General features: G+C 31.1%; 1 protein-coding gene and 1 non-coding gene across 4 annotated transcripts; one reads left to right on the forward strand and one right to left on the reverse strand.

Annotated features, from left to right (window-relative positions):
* Window positions 1–626: 626 nt before the first annotated feature.
* Window positions 627–15,837, reverse strand: LOC133206198 (uncharacterized). 3 transcript variants are annotated; one of them, XM_061342137.1, is made up of 13 exons: window positions 15,568–15,837; window positions 12,648–12,869; window positions 10,740–10,938; window positions 10,179–10,308; window positions 7,174–7,288; window positions 6,349–6,534; window positions 6,114–6,182; window positions 5,755–5,990; window positions 3,078–3,298; window positions 2,657–2,760; window positions 2,443–2,471; window positions 1,337–1,402; window positions 627–1,104 (listed from the first exon to the last, which is right to left on the reverse strand). In XM_061342137.1, the coding sequence occupies exons 1-13, from the start codon at window positions 15,773–15,775 to the stop codon at window positions 757–759; spliced, it is 2,133 nt and encodes a 710-aa protein (XP_061198121.1). In that variant the 5' UTR covers window positions 15,776–15,837; the 3' UTR covers window positions 627–756. The 3 variants fall into 3 exon arrangements, with proteins under 3 accessions (XP_061198121.1, XP_061198120.1, XP_061198122.1); XM_061342136.1 differs by having other exon boundaries at window positions 2,443–2,499; XM_061342138.1 differs by lacking the exon at window positions 2,443–2,471.
* A 5,145-nt stretch (window positions 15,838–20,982) lies between these two features.
* Trnat-agu (transfer RNA threonine (anticodon AGU)) lies at window positions 20,983–21,056 on the forward strand. The gene has a single exon. It is a non-coding gene; the product is annotated as a tRNA-Thr (tRNA).
* Window positions 21,057–21,062: the final 6 nt, after the last annotated feature.

Below are 21,062 nucleotides of genomic sequence, written 5' to 3' on the forward strand. Positions count from 1 at the left end.
ATGGTGACAATGAGAATGAACTTGTTTGACATCTGCTTGGAAAATTATTCACGATTTCTCAGGCATGTTTCATGGTTTCTGATTTTTTTCCCTGTCTATTGAAATAAAAAATATATGCATGTAATTTCCTGATCAAGAATAAAGACAAATAGAATTTTTTTTTTTAAACTTCTAACATTGTTTTTAAGTCTTCTTGTGCGTAGGAATAGATCTACTTGAAAAAAGTCAAGAAAATGTATAGTTTTATACGATTAACCGGTTAATCGGTCGGAACGTGTTGTTAATATAATATCTATTTCTCCGGAAAAATTAAGGAATTGCAGATTTTTGTTGAATTTATATTTTTTGACAAACAATCGGTTCATTATAATTGCGGTTAACCGATTAGCAATTCTGTATTCGATTGCCATCCCTTTTATATATATATATATATATATATATATATATATATATATATATATATATATATATATATATATATATAACCACTTTCTTACCACCCTATGACAAAAGCTTACTATCCTTTTTGCTACAAAACATTTACTAGGGTTTCCTATGTTTAACTTTAACTACAAGTAAATTATATGCATAAATTCCTTAATATACAACTCAGACAAACCATTACAGACGAAACGAGTAATGTTTTATTACATGTTCTACTAATTAGACAAATTATGCATATGAAAACATTCACAAATTTCCAAAATGTAATCTTAATTTGCATTTTGACAGTCAATGAAAAGTTAATGTTGGCCTTCAAATCTGACCTCTAGACTTTTGATTTCGACTTTTTACTCGACCTTTTCTTCCCCTTCGATTTTGACGAACGTTTCTGTTTCTTCGATTTTGAAGACTTTTTCCTTTTTGAGGTTTTCGTCTTAGATTTTTGCCTTGATTTTGTTTTCTTTGATTTTTTCTTTTTTGCTGTCGTTTTGGTTTTCCTAGAAAATTTACCCTTTGTTTTGGTTTTCCGAGAGAGTTTTCTACCCCGTTTGTTGGGGGAGTTTTTATTATTCCTTTTAACGTTCCTTTTGGTTTTCCGCTGAATATTCCTCCTTTGCTTTCTGTTAGATTTATTGCGTTTCTTGGTAATTTGTTTGTTTCCTGTATGAGAAAAGGAAGCATAAAGATAGGATTGTAAAATAATTGTCCTAAATTTTAGAAGTAGAATATTTCTGAGAGAGATACAACATAAGCATATATTTTCTTCCATTTCTGCAGTTCTATCTAAAAGTAATGTAATTTTTATTGTCCGCTAGAACAACATCGGCGATATTGTAGAAATGAAATAAAAAGCCACTGAGTGGAAATAAAAATAATGATACAAATATCATACCTTTGGCCCCGTTGTTGGAAATGGTTTTTGTGGCTGCAATTTCTGTGGTTGATGTTTCTTTAAGGGCTAAAATCCAAGAAAATGTCTTTTTCTCATGATATCAGTACTTTCAACTCGTACCGAGTCATAAATTAAATTTAATACATCGAGAAATTAGATATTTGACCATCAGTTTTCCCCACATATTTAATGAATATTTTCACATTAGATCTTGTTTGATAACTAGCTATTATTACCAATATTGTATTTTTGAGTATATATTTGTCATATCTATTTATAAATGAAATTTTTATATAAATATACTGGACAAAAAAGTAAAGGATCACTTTCTTTTGAAACGAACTTTTGTAGTGACTGAATTCATTTGAAACAATTCAAACAAAACATTTTTCATTGCTACTACGTAAATGATATTGTTTACAGAATCATATTACATTATGAATTTACAAATTCAAAATACATAAATATCGGTATATAAAGATGGTATAAAAACCATTCTACATCAAGCACTTCATTTCTGAAGCAAAATTTAGGGGCTTAAAAATAGCATGTTCAGAATAACAAATTATGGGATACATTTTTTTTTAAATTTTATCATCACAGTTCAATAAGTGAGGAGTTTTTGACTATATTTTTTCCTTTAAAGATGCTGTACCAGATGAGAAACCATAAGAACGGAGAATGCAATAACATGAATTTAATTCTGTAATCCTTAACTTCTTTGTCCACTACATATATTCAAAATCTGTATACATCCAAACACTAATCCATCACATTTTATATATATTAATAAACTACATGTAAAATTTAAAAATATGTTATTTATGTGCAAATATTATTAATTTCATTTTCATCTGTTAATATATAAATTTAATAATTTTAACAAACACTTACGTGCAAATATTATTTTCATTATTGTACTAAGTATAATGTTAGAAACAACTGACTACATATATAATGAATTAATGCTAGATATTTAATTGCAATATAATTTTTGTCATTTCGTGAATGTATATGTTTATTCTGTAATATCAACAGGAAACATTCTTTGATATGTAGCTTATATTATTATTTTTATACAATGACCATCTCTCCAAAATACTTACGTTCACTTCTGAGAGGCTTGACTTGAACCCTATAATTGACTTGTGGATTTGGTAAAGCTTACAAATTAAAAAGAAACATTTCTGAAGTTTCTTTTTAGATAAACTTTAAATAATCTAATTAATTTTGTACATATATAAGTGGACAATTTTTGAAAGAATTTGACAAGATGTTTTCATAGCTTAGTAACTGACTTGCAAATTTCAGCACACTTACGACTGCGCATGCCTTTGACATTGAAGAGAGAAACAGTTCCTGATTCAGATCCAGCAACAAGCAACATGGGCTGGCCGTTAGGACTATGGTTCGGGGAAAGGTATCTAATAATATTCAAAACATTTGCATTGAAAAATTCTTTTGTACGTTTCATGTTATTTAAGTACAATTTTATTTTTACAGTTACAGGTTTGCTTTTATATGACTTTTTATGTGCTTATCATTAACGTCGAAAAAATAAAACAAATTAGGTATCAGAACAGTTAAGGAAAGCATTTAATTAATTAATGTGCATTTTTAAATTAATCCATGCCTCCCAACTTCCTTTTTCCTAAAAGTTTAACCCAACCAATCTCTAGCGGATACTGGTTTGTCAGAATATTTTATATAACAATAGTTACAAAACTGATTCATTACGCACTTGATATTCTCTGGATCCAGGTCGCTTATATATCCCTGAGAAAATGCTTCTCCCCACGTCCCATTCAATGTCCAAATCCCACTATATATACTCTCTAGGGTGCCCCCACTCATGTCGTTGTTGAATGAGTAGATACTAATGGATCCAGGTCTTTCGTTCCCAACGAAAACGATGGCTCGTGGACCGTCATAGGCAACCTCTAGGCTTTCACTCTCCGGTCCCTTAAAATTAAAAGAAAAGTTAATACACATAATTTAAGATTGATATCCCTTTTTCAAAAGGGATTATAGAGGAGATAATTGGTTGAAGCACTCTCTCTCTCCGACTTACTTTTGACATTATTACCAATATATGTTTGGCGATCACGGATATATTTTGACAACTACTCACTAATCCTCATTTGGATCTTTGTTCAATTTTATTCTATCAATGATCCTTTGTAGCATGAATTCATACAAAGAAAAAAGGCAATGTTCGTTACAATGCAAGATAAATAATATAGCTGATACTGGGGTCGGCCAAGAAAACACAATTCATGATTTCAGAGTACGAGTTTCTGTTAAGTTTGACGTTGTATACTGTGAAATATGAAGATAACGAACAATAATCAAGCTCAAAAGTCCCTTGAAACAATGCAAATTTGAAGCAGAAGAAACACAGACCTTTTTCTAAAACATCAGAGGTGGGATCAAGTGGCATGGAGGAGAAAGCATCCCCTGGTCGATTGGTCACACCCGCCGTGTGCTCTTTGTCATGATCGGACAAACGGCGAAAGCTTTAGACAATGGCCTAACAATTTTCAAATATTTCAGTTTTAACGTAAAAATTAAACATGTAAGAGGTGAAGATAACGAACAGTGATCCATCTTATAAATACAGTAGAGAAGACAGTAAACAGTAAATACAGTAAACAGGGCAAAAACACGGACCACTAGAAACATCAGATCAGGTGCCTAGAAGGAGTAAGCATCCCCTGTCGACCTGTCACACCCGCTATGACCCCTATGTGTTGATCAGGTAAACGGAGTACTCCGAGGTCAAATTTAGTATAATAGCAATGACCTAAGAAAAGGTATGAGATGTCAGATAAAATACGACCCAACGATAGGTTGTTTTACAAACAAGATCATTATAACGACCGTAGAATTTGCGAAAAGCTGACTTTAAACGGGCTTGTTGAATCCTTGTAACAGAAACTCATTTGTCAGTGGCTTGCCTCGGTTTAAAAATTGATCGTACTTAGAGCATGCTCTTGCGTAATGAATAAGCTGGGAAACAAACACAATATTCAAGTAATGTTGAAGTCATCCTCTTTGTCAAACAGTTTAGCTATTGATTGGCCATTATCGTCTATAGTTAGTAAAACATCCAAATATAAAACAGATGTGGCAGACTCTGTAGTGTCTTTTATTTTGAGTTCACTGGGATATATCGAGTCAACATATGTAAGTAGTGTCTTTTATTTCGAGTTCACTGGGTATACATGTACTAGTATCGAGTCCGGATATGAATGAAAGTAATTGGTTCAATTGTTAATTGATAAAAAAAAATGTCGATATATATATAAATGTTGAGTTGAATGCCACAACAGGAGTTTCCTTCGTCTTTTGTGGAAGTTTTTAAATAAATCTTCATAGAAATATAAAAACATGTCGGCTAATAAAGAAGCACAATAGTGCCCATCGAAATTCCAACATATTGTTGGAAGATCTGGTCTCCAAAGACTACATAAAAAAATTGTCAATGAGGAACTCCAGCATCTTTTTAAAATCAACTTCAGGGTCTTGTAAATAGAATCAGAATGTTTTTTGTAGTAATTTGTAGTAGTTTACGAGTCCCATTTCTATTGAAGAAGCAATAAATTCCTACTCTTTAATATATTGTGAGGAAGGGTTGTATAAAAGACGTATGTTTTGATGCTATTGATATTTGAAAAATTTTGAGATTTTAAATTTTCTCAAAGTTCTTTAGATTTATTTTAGAATATATATTTGATTTACACCACCTCTTGAATATGTTGTAGCACAATACATCTGAAGTTTCTCCTTCGCAGCAGTTAACCTTTTGGCGAGGAGTAGGAATAGGGCTTGGTTGAAACTGTGGACCCTAATTTGTTTGTAAGAATTTTTATGAAGTTTTGGAATCCAGTGTAGGCACGGTAAATCACACTTTTTATATATAGCCCAATGTCTAGTATACTCCTCGACGGAATTCATATTAGAAATGAAAGTTCTGTCGCCATTTGAAAGATTTGGGCTCCCTGATTCTGGGACCTTTTACATGATACCTCTAATTTACAAAAATTATTGATATAATATCTAATGCATGTGCTTATTTTCAGCTGAAATTTTCCTTTTTTAACATTGTATACTCTATGGCTTAAAATTTTGTGCCAGGAAGAAAACGAATTGTCGAATATTGATACAGCTTTTCTCAAAACAATCTTCTTCGAATTGCATGCCTAGGAATTTTTCTTCTTTTTCACCTTATATTAAAATAAAAAATAAATTTTTGTACCTGAAAAGTTTAGTTTGATGCGTTTTATTTTATCCTGGCATATATGGACCTTTTGGCATACATTTACAGTCTTAATGAATGTTTGCTCCTCGTTTTAATACAGGAGTGTATTTATACTAGCATAACTGCCATAATGTTGAACACCCTTGCTGTATCATACCTTATTATCAGAACGTGTATCAAAAGTGTCTGTTATATTTGCAGATGACTTGACATAGGAATTAAACAGTTTGGGAAACTGTAATGCATGTGATTCCTCAACACTCGAGCCGCTATCGAACACTCGATTCATTGAATCTGATCTCAGCACAGAGAAACCACGCCCACCGAAAGTATAGAGTTTGTCGAAGGTGCCATCTTTAAGCCGTCCATTTTCAATGGTGATCTGTAGCTTGCCTGTAATGTTCAAATTAGGGGAAATAAACCCCCTAAATTAAAAAAGTTTGACTTTCGTAATGGTATAGGGACTAAAGATGATCTTATTTACTAGATTTTATTTGACGAGTCTTGGATGATTACCTAATAAGGCATCGTTCTGTATATTCGGTATTTTTCGTTGGTTGGCCCATTGTAAAACTTCAGATTTATCTTTAAAACAAAAAAAATTATGATAAGAATTATTCTCAAAATAATAAAAGCGTGTTATTTTATAAAATTAATATATTTTACAAATTTGCAGAATCATAAAATTAATTATATTGTTACGTCCTCTGCATTAGAAAAATAACATTGTAGTATGTAACATCTTTTATACCTGAAAGGACGATATCTTTTACTCTTTTAACTTCGTTAAATCCCGGAGTTGTCAGCTTCTTTCCGGAGTAATCCTTGCTGTCTCCTTCATCGGCTGTCACAAGAAACTCCCTCCTCCCAACTGTCACAGTTTTTATGGCGTTCGGCTGGTATATACCGTAAACCGGGTAAGAATACATGTTGATACCTATATTGGAAAGTATTAATTTGTGTGTTATTTTCAACAAGGCCAAAATAAAATTATTGTTTGTTTGGAATTGCCTCCCGCCTCATTGAAATGGCCCCTCCTGGAAAAAATTTTATTGACCAAAAATAAGATTTTTTATTCAATCCTTGATGTGTTACCACATGTGCCACCCAATCAATAAGTGTAGGATCTAAGCAAAACTGGGTTCCTGGTTGATGGGAGATACCCTTTGCAAAAAGGCAGAAAATAATGTGTTCATTCCTTACTGAGATTTTTATCATCAATTTTTGATTTAATTTTGAAAAAAAAAAAAATAATTTCACTCCCTCCCCCCAGGGTCTGAAACCTCCCAGGCGGCAATTCCAAACAAACAATTTTTTAAGGATGGCCCAACCGAAAATTGTAATAAAATAATATATACTATATATATTTTTCCTTTTTTAGAAGACTATCATACAAAGAAGCAAAATGCAAAAATATCATAATACGGTAAGGCATATTGTAGTTTGTTCTGTGCATGAGTTATGAGTTGGGAATTTGTTTTCCAGTCATTTTATTCTACAATTTTTTTTCTGCGAAACATTATTAGAGTTATTAAAGGGAGGTGTTGTTTCTATTCTTGAATTATTTGGGTATTACCTCCATCACTGTCACTTGGGTCCAGCTTGTATTTTTTCCAGTCTTTAAATCCAAGCCCATGGATTTGAGTTATAGAATCTGTGACCAGGTCAACCTCTGCAATTGCATTATTTTCCTAAAATGTTAAAATGGATCAAATTTTAATTACAATGGGAGTTCATTTGCATCTGGCTCGTAATTTTCATGTGATTTATAAACAGAAACATGATGATGAAGTGGTAAGTGAATAAAAATATAGAAAATTAAAAGAAATCTATTTAAGGGAGGGGGGGTCATAGAAGCACGGTCCTGACCACAATGTGACAATATCTGTGAGTCTTTCTAACTGATGCTTTGATTGCTAAGGCTTATACATGTACAAGTTTTGAAGACCTGAGTTATAACTACCTCAACTAAACCTGTGCGGCATGATCAGTAGTTTATTTGGATTAAAAAAATTGAAGATATCAAAAGTACGGAAATATATTATAAGAACGGTTGATTTTAGGTCATGTGTGAAATAGAATACAGGGATGGGAACATTAGTTATGCTGAAGTACCTCAGACTGAAACAAAATATGAAACCAGCGATGAACATATACACCCCGAAAATGACCCATTTCGGAGTAAATGAATTCATCTCGATCACAAACAATAAATGTTAAGCAAACTTATTTGACAGATATATTGTGTGTGTTTGTAAATGTAAATATTGTATGCTTATAGGGAATGCATTTGTACTGTACTTTAGATATACTGATAAGTAAAGGATAAGATAAATATTGAAAATCTAAAGACTTTACAAATAAGATACTCGATTGAAAAAGAAAGCGAGTAACCGGTTGCTAAGATTCGTCCTATATGACAACACTAAAATCTTTTCAACATATAGGGTGCCTGACTTTTTCCCACCAGGAAAAATGTTCAAAGTCAACAAAGTTTTGATGAACGGAAAACACTATTGCTCACCCAAGTGGGGAAAAACAGATGAGGTGTTCAATTAATTTATCTTCCCCTATAAAAATGTTAAGAATGCATCCTATAAAAATGTTAAGAATGCTTGAATTGATTAGAAATTGATAAACTGTAGATTTTTATTTATTTTATTAGTTTAAAAGTAAAATATGTGCCTCTCTCACTTTAGAAGTGATATTTGTTTAGTATAAAGATCCCATTGAGTAGTTGAGTTTTTTTTTTTTATTGTAGCTGTAGTTGTAATTAGCTAGTTAAGGTAGTCCGATCGAAGTCAGGAGCTGAGTAATTGAAAATAATCACAAAAATGTCTATGAATTCTCAAAGTAATGTGTATCTACCATTAGTATTTCTTCAAAGTTCATCATTAAAGTTAATACAATTATATAGAGAAAATTATCAAATCTCAAATATGTTTTCAGAAAATTTAATAAAACAGCCTGCTCTGTTGATCAATGAAAATTGATCAACAGATATATTTCAGGATAAAAAAACTATACATGTAAGTATCCAGGCATTTAGAGACAATTGCACGTTTTTTTTAATACGGCCGTACTTTAGTTCTATTTACTTCAATTATTATGTACATTTAATACTTAGTGTAAAAAGTTTCAATTATAATGTACATGTAATACTTAGTGTAAAAAGTTTCAATTATTATGTACATGTAATATTAAGTGTAAAAAGTTTCAATTATTATGCACATGTAATACTTAGTGTAAAAAGTTTCAATTATAATGTACATGTAATACTTAGTGTAAAAAGTTTCAATTATTATGTACATTTAATACTTAGTGTAAAACGTTTCAATTATTATGTACATGTAATACTTAGTGTAAAAAGTTTCAATTATTATGTACATGTAATACTTAGTGTAAAAAGTTTCAATTATTATGTACATTTAATACTTAGTGTAAAAAGTTTCAATTATAATGTACATGTAATACTTAGTGTAAAAAGTTTCAATTATTATGTACATGTAATATTAAGTGTAAAAAGTTTCAATTATTATGCACATGTAATACTTAGTGTAAAAAGTTTCAATTATTATGTACATGTAATACTTAGTGTAAAAAGTTTCAATTATTATGTACATTTAATACTTAGTGTAAAACGTTTCAATTATTATGTACATGTAATTCTTAGTGTAAAAAGTTTCTATTATTATGTACATGTAATACTTAGTGTAAAAAGTTTCGATTATTATGTTCATGTAATACTTAGTGTAAAAAGTTTCAATTATTATGTACATTTAATACTTAGTGTAAAATGTTTCAATTATGTACATGTAATACTTAGTGTAAAAAGCTTGTGCTATCATTGCAAGATATCACATGTTATTCATAATTTCATATCATGCTAATAAACGTTGATATCAAAGGCTAGATTAAAGGATATTCGATTTCTTAAAAAATGTATTTATCTTTGTTCTTTTGTGGGTACAAATGTCAACTTTTACAAGGCCGTTTCTAAGACTTCAAAGAATCTTGAACCATATTAAGATGCATAAGATGAAAATTATTGCACGGAAAGCTTTCAAGTTTTATTTTGAGATTTTTTTAAATTCAAATATAATGATTTTAAGAGTTATCGTTCCTGGCTGAGGAGCGGATATCCTTTAAAGAAAGAAATCGCATTTTTCACAAATTGCATTTAGGCTTTGTTACGTTCATATCTTTCTAAAAAAATTAACAGAAAAATTAAAATAAATTATGCACTTAGTTCACAAAAAATACTTATATTTAGCAAATGACAAGCTTTTTTGTTTTTATAACACATTACATAATAGTCTTGCATCAGATTAGAATTCTGCGCAGAAATATTCATGCTTCAATTCAAAGTTAACTTAAGGTGGTCAGCCGTTATCAAGACAGGTGTAATTAATCATATGATAATTGCAAAAGGAAACTGTATATAGATGGTTGTTGTTGTACCAAAATGACTAGGAGGAAAATAAATCTTAATTTAATTTGTACTCTATATAACATAACAGAAAGTTTGTTAAAAAAGAGTTACATTAATTCGAGAAAAAAAATGTACAAGATGCAAATTACCTGCAAGGTAACATACGCTTTTTTTTCGTCAGCACTCAGGGTAATTTGTTCCGGTTCAAGGTCCTGTGCGAAAGTATTGCCGTTTTCCTTGTAAACGAAACGCACACCACTCCTTGCTAATAATGAATATCTTCAAAAACAATGAATAAACTTCAAAATTTAATTGATTTAAATATAAACTTTAAATAATATAAAGAGAAATTTTGAAAAATAATTTTTGCATATAGATTAGAAAATGCGATATAAATTTAATACAACATCTAATGGAACGTTGTTGTTTTTTTTTTACACTCTAGGTAATCAATGAATAAAAAACAATCTAAAAAATGTTTTGTCAAATTGAAATCTTTAACTTTTTGAATGACTTTAACTGACATCAAGTTTTATCTTGTCCTCTAATTTATACATTTACATAATTAATAAAAACTGCTAAACCATAGTAAATATTGTGTAACATGCCATCTCAGAGACAAAAAGCCAAAATAAATAGATAAATAAAAATAAAATAATGTACACTTAATTGTTTCAATTTTACACTTAAAGAGAATGAAAAGACTTTACTTCTTGTTAAATTTTCCAAAATCCAGAATTTTGTAATTGTATGTATTCTCGGAGATGAAATTGGATGGGAACTTGAGTACCCCAATGCCACCTTCTGGGTCAATGAGGTTGCCTCCCCTGGCAAACGGATCCCCCTCTAGTGCCACCAATATTGTCTGACAGTTGGAGGTAGGAAGCAATGAATTAGGGGACGGGCCAGCTGAAATCAAAATGCTAACTTTTTTGTACATTGTATTGCATAGATACGCCGATTTTTTTTAGCAAAAATAAAATCTGCATCCTTCGCTGGGAGGAGGTGTATTCTTGAATTTGGGAACCTGCATTTAGAACATTTTATAAAGTATCGAAGTTCTTTAATTTTTACTAAATATTTCCTTTGAATCCCAAGTAATCTCTGGGTATTAAAATACACTTGGTCCAAGGATGTCAGCAATTTGGATGAAAAGAGTCAGAAGGGAGATGTATGAATAGCTATCAAAATATCTAAACATCAACACGTAAACTTAAAGAAGTGAAGCTAATACTGGAACATTTACTGAACAAAAAGATTATGTTAAAAATTTAAAATGATGCTTTTTACATTCAGATTAATGATCATGATATACTGTAAAATCACATATTATCGTGGGGTCGAATTTGTGGGGGAAATGGGTTCCTGGGGATTTGATTTCGTGGATGAAGAAATTGTTGAGTATAATATATGTGAAAAATTACACTTCGTGGTGGACATAAATTCATGTGCCTCTCTCACTTCGAAAAAACGCAAATTAAATCACTACAGAAATAAGTGATATCAAAGTAGGTTTGCAACACGCATTCTCAAATAAAAATGTCTGACAATCAGGCAGTTAAGAAAATGAGGATTTTACCAAATTCCTCAGTGACAAAATTGCTAATTACATGTATTCATTAGCAAAGAGTATGCATATCAGGCAAATAATTGGGTCAAGACAGGACAAAGATCTTTCTGTACGACCAGTTTTTGTCTTAACGAGCCCTGAACTTCAACAACAACAACAAAAATTATTATTACATGTACACTCTCTTTACAATTACTCGTTTCGAAATTGTAGGTAACTAATAGTGAATTTATTACAGACAGCAAGGTGTCACAGCATTTATTAACTTTTTATGATCCCACCATTACTAATTATGTTCATAAATATCATTCTGTAACAAAGATGAAATGTCAGCAAATTAGTTATTTGCATTACATTTGTCAAATCCTTCTTGAAGTACTTCATGTATGCATGCTGGTGACGTGTGATTCTCAAAAACTGACATATACAAGCATTGTTAATTAAAATTCAGACAAATTTTTCATTTGTATCTTTCCTTAAAAAATGTTTTTGATACACAATATAAATGTTAATTTAAGCCAGGTTTTTATTTTGGCAAGTAGAATAATTTAACCATGACCGTTTTATTACCTTTCTCTCTAAGAATACTTGTATGAAACTCTGAAGTCTATCATAAAACAAAAAAAATTAACAATATTAATTTCTAGTCGTCTCTAACAAATGCTTTATTGCATAACGCAAATTGCTGATTGCCAAAGACTGGTTAACATCGATTGAGCACCTTAAGATCAGACGACACGTTCCTCAATATTATATATAATTCCCCCCAAGAATTTGTCATTGAAATACTGCAACTTTAACAACTTTCTACACAAAAAATTGAGGTACCTTACCGGGCATTTGTGCAAGATACCAGAGGGTAGTGTTTCCTATATAATCCTATCTGAAATCACTTAAATTGTCAATATCACATTTTTATGTATTTCTAAGACATTTTAAAAACAGTTTAAAAAGCACAAGATAATGTTAATATTATGAATATTTCTTATATATTACAAGAAAAAACAAAACAGATATTTGAGGAACGGGTCTTACTGTAAAGCCTTACCAACAATATTAAGTACAATGGGCATGGTGTTGTGTCGTTTATTGTACGTCCGGAACACCATGACTCTCCCTTCTTCCGGATTATCGTCGTTGTTGACTGTAACAAATACATGATTTCCGCAATATTCCACATCTGTTGGGTCCATTTTATCAAACTGTTTCCGGTACACTATTCGAGGGTCGTCTGGATTGGACAAATCTACAACGGAAAGCCTCTCCTCGCCTGAAATAAAAATAAAAAGTGGCAAATTAGAACAAAAAAGTCATTTTCAATCATTTTTTTTTCATATTGCAATTTTGCATTGAAAGAGTTATTTTTAAATGGTAAGACTATTTATTATATATTGGCTGTTATGGTCGCTTTGAAGTAGTGCGCAATGTAACAACAAAGTAATTAATATAATGAAATGTAACGAAGTAAAAAGTAATGCTAGTACTCGCAGTTATGAGCATAAAGGTCAACGTATTGGGAGGGGAGGGAGTTGACTAAGTATACATAAGGATATCTTTGTAAAGTTGAATCAAAATTGTTTTCAAATATGACATAAATAAATCTGCGTCGACAAATAAAGCAAAATGCAGAGCATGGTCCTTGTTCTGACTAGTGGGTCCAAATTAAAGGGAATGGTCTAGAACACTTATATAATTATACTGTATACAGAAAATATGTGATATGTGTGGTTTATCAAATGTATGGTACGAACAGGGTGTCAATATGAATTATAAATGGATAACTGCTTCTGTAAAACAAATATTACAAGATCAATTTATTCAAAAGTGGTCTAGTGACGTAAATAATTCTTCAAAAGGACAGATTTACAGAATCTTTAAACAAAACTTTGGATCTGAACATTATATTGATAAGTTATCTCCTAAATTTAGAAAAATATTTATAAAATTTCGAACTGCAAATCATCATCTGCCAGTAGAGACTGGAAGATGGTATGGTATACCACTGTGTGATAGAATCTGTACACTTTGTAATAATAATCAAACTGCTGATGAATTTCATTATATCTTAGAATGTAAAACTTTAGCTAATGTAAGAAAAAATTACCTGGGCAATTATTTTTCCCACAGACCTAATGTTATTAAATTTATGGAATTAATGTCAACCAAAAATGAAAAAATGCTGAAAAAATTATGTATGTTTATTTTAAAAATTTATGATGCTGTCTGTCCTCCTTGATATATATTTTCCCCTCTCTTATTTATTTATTTTCCTTTTCAATCATATGTCATGTTTTTTGTTTTGTATATGTACCTCTGACCAGATTGTATATAATGTATATATATGTTGTTAATGAACCCCATGTACCAATATTTTGGTTTGGGTGAATAAATTGAACTTGAACAAACTGAAAGTATCATATTAACGCTGTATACACACTATACAGCTTGTCTTTGTGTGATAATGTAACAGTCGCACTTGTCCCTTCTGAACAATTTTTGCATTTTTTCTTTGAAATGCTGACCTTTTACTTGCTATGTCAAACTTTAACGAATCTTTATCAAACTCGGAATATTATGGTATTCTTGCTATGTGCAAATTAACTGCAAATTAGGGAAAATATTCTTAACGTTGACACATGGAAACAATGAAATGAAATTGTCTTTGTTGGTCTTACTAATGATTTTGTATAATTGACTTTCGGTTGCGATATTTATTTATTTATTTATCTATTTACTTGCGGAGCTTTATTTTTAATACAAACTTCAGCAAAACGATATGACAGTACTTTCACAATGGAAACACTGCAAGAATTAATTCTGTAGTCAACAATAGTCATAATTAATATCTAAGTTCAACAGTTTAGAAGGTAACAATAACGTATACTTTGTATATAATGAAAAAAAAAAAATACTAAAATGCATTCTTTTTCTGTCATATATTTTTTTCAATTGAAAGGAGATGGGCGAACATAGCGAGCAGAAAGCCTATACATGTAGCTTCAGAAATATAAAAATCATGTTCAGTTTGTGATTTTAATATTTAGAGTAAAGTTCTCATCATTGAAATTTATGTAATTGTGATAAACAAAACTTTTCTGTGGAAAATTTTCTCGGCAAAATTTATTCTTTTATTAAAAAAAATTAATTTGGTATTCGTGGGGTTCGAACCCTAGCAATAAAAATCCTGAGAATCATTTTCTTTCGAGACTAGCACGCTAACCACTGGACTACATAAGTCCTGACGAACAGTGGCATTTAAATCATGTTTGTGATATGACCCTTGACTTAATGGACTTCAAGTATTTCTCGAAAAGATGCGAATGTTATGTCATAAAAGTATATTTTTAAGGTAAAGTGTGTCATTGCTCCATATTTTTGGTAACCAAAAAATGTATACTTTCATGCAAACTTTGAGGATTAACTTTCAAAAAGGTGGAGCGAAGACCCACTCATATCGAAAAATAGTGTTATAGTATGCAAAAATGACTCTTTTTGCCCGCTTCAGTGTGTGTCTAATATTTCACAGGCAAATAATTTCAATCTTTGAGGGATTTTTGCAAATTGTAGAGATTTTACATAAAGTATATTTTAATGTTAGACGAAATATCAAGGAAAATTTTGATATAATAGAAATTTAATTTTTCATCTTCATGTTTGTCACACTATAGGCTTATCGCTCGTCATGTTCACCCATCTCCTTTCAATCTTTTTTTTTTATTAAATGATCCTTTTAAACAAACAAATACATTGTATCATGAATTATAAAAAAAAAAAATACGTTTGCAAATAGAAAATGAAAATAGTAAATAAAATAAGATGGCTATTATAAGATTTTCATGCCAATGCATAAAAATGCAATGTGTTTATAAAATTAATTAATTAATTTTTACCATATGTACTTATTAAAAATAAATGAGAAGGAATTGCAAAAATTACTGAGAAATGTTGTAAGTAAATTATAGCAATACCTGTGACATACAAAAGCTTCTGCACCGGATCGTAGGCAAGCTGTTCCGCTGCATGTTTTCCGAGTTTAAACTTCGGAAAATCATTTGAATCATAACGCGACGGAATGTACAAACTTGATATTTTTTCCAAATGCACTTTGCTTTTCTGAAATTGAGCATCCACAAATTTCAGAATCAAGAAAATCAAAAGAATTTTTTTAGAATGCATTTTGGTAAAGCAAAGAGTCGTCTGAAACAAACTGCGCCGCGAAATGTTTCAAGAGAGAGCCATTTGTTTTATTCTTTAGCGTTTCTACAAGAACTGTCCAGAAACTGATGCGCTGTATATTTAAGAAACTCTAACGCCCTCCATATTAGGCGTTGTAATTCATTACAATGACATGACAGCTCTAGGTCATTAAAGTTTGATGCCCTCTCAAAATTTTCTAAAACTTCAATTCTTCTTCCTCAAAAGATATACATTTACATTATGATAGGATGTTAACAAGATACAGAGCAAATAGATTGCTGGAAATAAAAGAAGTTTTGCTGTGTGATTTACTAAGCAGGCAGAAATCAATTCTAGTGGTCGCTGTTAATTGTTACTGATTCAGAGAACAATTAGGTTTCTTTTCTGAACTATCATGTAAATTTTGCATTTACCTCCACCTAGTAAATTCAAAATTTACATGACAGAACTTTTAAATCTTAAATAAAAGGTAAAAATTTCATTAATAAATCTGTATATATGTGAACAATGCATATAGGTCTACACCTTTACATATGTTTACAAAAATTAAATATGTTAATAAGACTTTGCATTTAATGCCTAGATTTTAAGATTTCTAATCTACATGTATTTATTTTTTATGCCCCCGTATCGAAGATTCGGGGATATAAAGTTTTTGCCCTGTCCGTCTGTCTGTCTGGTTGTCTGTCTGTTTGTCCGCAAAAACTTTAACATTGTCCATAACTTTTGATTGGTTGGAGATATGGCTTTCATATTTCACATGTGTATTCCTTGTGACAATACCTTTCTTTGAGTACCACCATTTTTGACCTTATCCTTGGAGTTGACCCAGTTTTGCAAAATTTTACCGAACTTTAACCTTGGCCATAACTTTTAAATGGTTGGTGCTAGGGCTTCCATATTTCATATGTGTAATCCTTGTGACAAGACCTTTCTTTGTATATCAAATTCTTTGACCCTTGACCTATGAATTTAACCTACTTTCGAAAAACTTTAACCTTGGCCATAACTTTTGAAGGGTTTGTTCTAGGGCTTTTATACTTAACATATGTATTCTTCGTAACAAGACCTTCTGTTGGATACCAACAGCTTTGACCCTTGGACTTTGACCTTCGAGTTGACCTACTTTTAGAAATCTTTAACCTTGGCCATAACTTTTGAACGGTTGATGCTAGGGCTTTCATACTTCACATAATTATGTAATGCTTGTGACAAGACCTTCTTTTGGATACCAACAACTTTGACCTTTGACCTTGGTGTTTGACCTACTTTTGGAAAACTTTATCCTTGGCATTAACTTTTGAACGGTTGGTGCTAGGGCTTCCATACTTCAAATATATAATCCTTGTGACAAGACCTTCCTTTGGATACCAACAACTTTGACCTTTGACCTTGGTGTTTGACCTACTTTTGGAAACTTTACCCTTGGCCATAACATTTGAACGGTTGTTGCTAGGGCTTCCATACTTCACATATATAATTCTTGTGACAAGACCTTCCTTTGGATACCAACAACTTTGACCTTGGTGTTTGAACTTGGAGTTTGACCTACTTTTGAAAAACTTTTACCTTGGTCATAACTTTTGAACGATTGGTGCAACGGCTTTCGTATTTCACATGTGTATTCCTTGTGAGAAGGCCTTTCCTTTAGCATTAATTTTGACCATTTGACCTTGACTTGATGTTTGACTTACTTTTGAAAACTTTAACCTTTTCCATATCTATTCAATGGTTGCTGCTAGGGTTTTATATTTCACGGGTATATTCCTCGAGACAAAACCTTACTTTGGGTATGAACATATTTGATTTGTATTTGAGAAAGTTTAACCTTTGCTATAAGTTGCCATACGGGGGCATCAGTGTTTCACAAACACATCTTGTTTTTATGTGGAATGGAACCCGTTCTAAGTCGGTCGACATATTGTTATTGTTTCACTTAAATTGGTCCACACCTGTATGTCTCGGACAATCTTGATTGAACTTCACGGTAATGATGATGTAGTTGTGAATTTCGCAACATTCAAAATGACCGCCGTTGCCATGGAAATAGAGGAAGATCAATGCGTACGGAAGCGTATCAGTGCCACGTAATATTTATTTTAAAGTTGGTAATTCCAACTTTAAAGTTGGCGTTTCTAACTTTAAAGTTAGTAATTCCAACTTTACTTGACTTTTCCAACTTTAAAGTTGGTAATTCCAACTTTAAAGATTATTAATTCCAACTTTAGAGTGGGCTTTTCCAATTTAATCTTGGCATTTCCAACTTAAAAGTTGGTAATTCCAACTTTAAAGGTGGCTTTTCAAACTTGATATTGGCTTTTCCAACTTTAATTTTTGCTTTTCTAACCTTTTCTGTAGTGTTTCTTCTTTATTTAATATTATTATCAGCTTTTTATTAATGTAAATTTAATATACTGAAACAAATAGGTTAGCAATTAAAATGTCAATTAATTGTGACCTTCACCTTTCATATGACTTACATATAACTTTCAACTTTAAAAACCCTTATATTTCTCCCTGTATGATTTTTTCGAGGATATAGTATCTTCATACAACGCTGTAAATGAGAGCATTTCGATCATACCTATTTGAGAAGATACAAAAACAAATTTATTGAGTGTAAGTTTAAACAAATGGAACCAAAATATTAAGTTTTTTGATTTATAGGATGTGAATCAACATTATATTTCATGCAACAAAGACAACTGTACAAAATGTATCAATTCTCTATATAAAAACACAATGAAAATTATTCCTTCTTTCATCATAACTATATAAAAAAAATTGTTTATTTCCATTACAAACAGCAACACGAGTCCAATTAACAACAAAATATACGAATAAAACGTATAAAGCCCGAAAAAGTTGGAAAAGCCAATTTTAAAATTGGTAATTCCAACTTTAAAGTTGGAATAGCCAAGGTTAAAGTTAGAATTACCAACTTTAAAGTTGTAAAAGCCAAGATTAAAATTGGCCTTTTCAACTTTAGAGTTGATGATATCAACTTTACAGTTGGAAAGGCCAACTTTAAAGTTGGAAAAGCCAACTTTGAAGTTGGATTTAACCAACTTTAAAGTAGGAATTATCAACTTTTTTGTTGGAAAAGCCAACTTTAAAGTTGGAAAAGTCAAGATTTAAGTTGGAATTACCAACTTTAAATTTGGAATTACCAACTTTAAAATTGGAAAAGCCAAGATTAAAGTTCGAAAAGCCAATTTTAAATGTGGAATTTCCGAGTTGGAAAAACCAACTTTAAAGTTGGAAATTCAAATTTTAAAGTTACAGTGTAGCTTTTTCAACTTTAAAGTTGGAATTTCAAACTTTAAAAAAATATAGCGTGGCACTAATACGCTTCCGCAGCATACAGAAAATCTGTAATATGTGTGATTTATCAAATGTATAGTACGAATAGAATGTCAGTATAAAATATAAATGGATAACAGCTATTGTAAAACAAATATTTACAAGATCAATTTATTCCAAAGTGTTCCAGAGGCGTAGATAATTCCTCATAAGGTCGACTTTACAGAATTTTTAAGCAAAGTCATGGATATAAAAATTATATTGATCCTAAATTAAGAAAAATACTTTGAAAATTTTGTGCTGCAATACCATCACCTACAAATAGAAACTGAAAATTTAAATGGTATAATGTACCACTTTGCGAAAGAATTTGTAAACACTGTAATAATGCTCAGATTGCAGATGAATTTTGTTTTATGTTCATTTCCTAGAATGTAAAACTTTCGTTAATTTAAGAAAAAATACCCTGGCAATTATTATTTTCACAGACCGAAAGTTAATATTAATAAAATGGAACTTATGTCAACATAAAACGGAGAAAAAAACTGGAAAAAAAACATGTTATCGTAAGAATTCATGATGCTGTCTGTCCTCCTTGATATATTTCCCCCTCTCTTTTTTATTTTTATTTTTTTTTTTCTGTATTGTTTTTGTATCGTATTTGTACCTCGATCCGACCAGTTGTATAAAATGCACATATGTTATTAATATACCCCATATACCAATATTCTGGTTTGGGTGAATAAATTGAGCGTGAGGGAGAGAATAAAAACGAAGACTGTGTCTGAAACTTAATTAATTCTGTGGTTTTGTCAAACAATACTGTTGTAATTAGGATATGGTAATTAAAGTCGTACTATGACATGACGTGAAGACCGTGTAGGTAATCCAAGATGAAGACGTCCGACAGCCATTGTCGACTTAGTTTTGTGTTAATTATGAATTTTAAACACACCTGTGCAGACGCTCGGTTGCATTTTCTAAAGATAAATTACGTTAATATACTTAGTCACATTGTTAAAAACAGACTTTATTGCATTTTAAATATTTTTTTTTAAAAATTCATTTGTCATCGAGAAGAGTGTACATGTACATCATTTGAATATACATGAATGCAACAGCGTAGTTTGAAATTTTATTTGTGGATTTTCTCTAAAAGAGGGCGAATTGTCAACAAGTTTGGAATTAATTTTTTTTTCACATCAGTTGACTTCTTCATGCTCAACTTGTTAAGCAACAAAGCTATTCCTTGTTCCCCCTAAAACCGTTTAAAGTAACTCGGTCATTGTGTGGAAAACCTAAGCAATGTACGATAAATATATACTTATATATAGCCAAAAGTAAGATTTTCATTTTATTGAGAAAAATATTGTTCATGAAAAAAATATATATATTCTATATGTTTAATATACTCTATCTTCAAAATATTTATTGCAGTCAAAAATTATTTCTATCATTAGAATAATCGGCTAATTCTAAATGATTCTAGCCCACAGGTTGATGCATGCTGATAAATCTATTTGTATAAAAAGTATTTCATCCCTTTGTCAGATATTTTGAATAGGTATTTGTAACTCATGCAATGTTTCATGAAGTTATGTGATTACTTTTGGTAATTGCATTTAGTGTTGACTTAACACGTACAACAATTGTGCGAAGTGTTATTAGCTCACCTGAGCCAAACTCGCAGTTGAACTTTTCTGATTGAAAAGTGCTCAGCATCTATCTGTCATCTGTAAAAAAATTTTCACATATTGTCTTCCTCAAAGCCACTTGACCAATTACTAAACTTGATGCAATCTATCTTTGGTTAAAAAAAAGAGGCCCAAGGGCCTTAGTGGCCTTCTGAGTATTGTAGGAATTTAGGCTGGACTGAGGACATCGGCCTGGATAGCTCAGTGGTTAGAGCACCTGACTAGTAATGCAGGGGTCCCGGGTTCGATTCCCGGTCCAGCCATATGTT

The sequence above is a fragment of the Saccostrea echinata genome, unplaced genomic scaffold, assembly GCF_033153115.1.
Source record: "Saccostrea echinata isolate AGI-Se365-2 ecotype Australia unplaced genomic scaffold, CSIRO_AGI_Sech_v1 ptg000054l, whole genome shotgun sequence".
NCBI classification, from domain to species: Eukaryota; Metazoa; Mollusca; class Bivalvia; order Ostreida; family Ostreidae; genus Saccostrea; species Saccostrea echinata.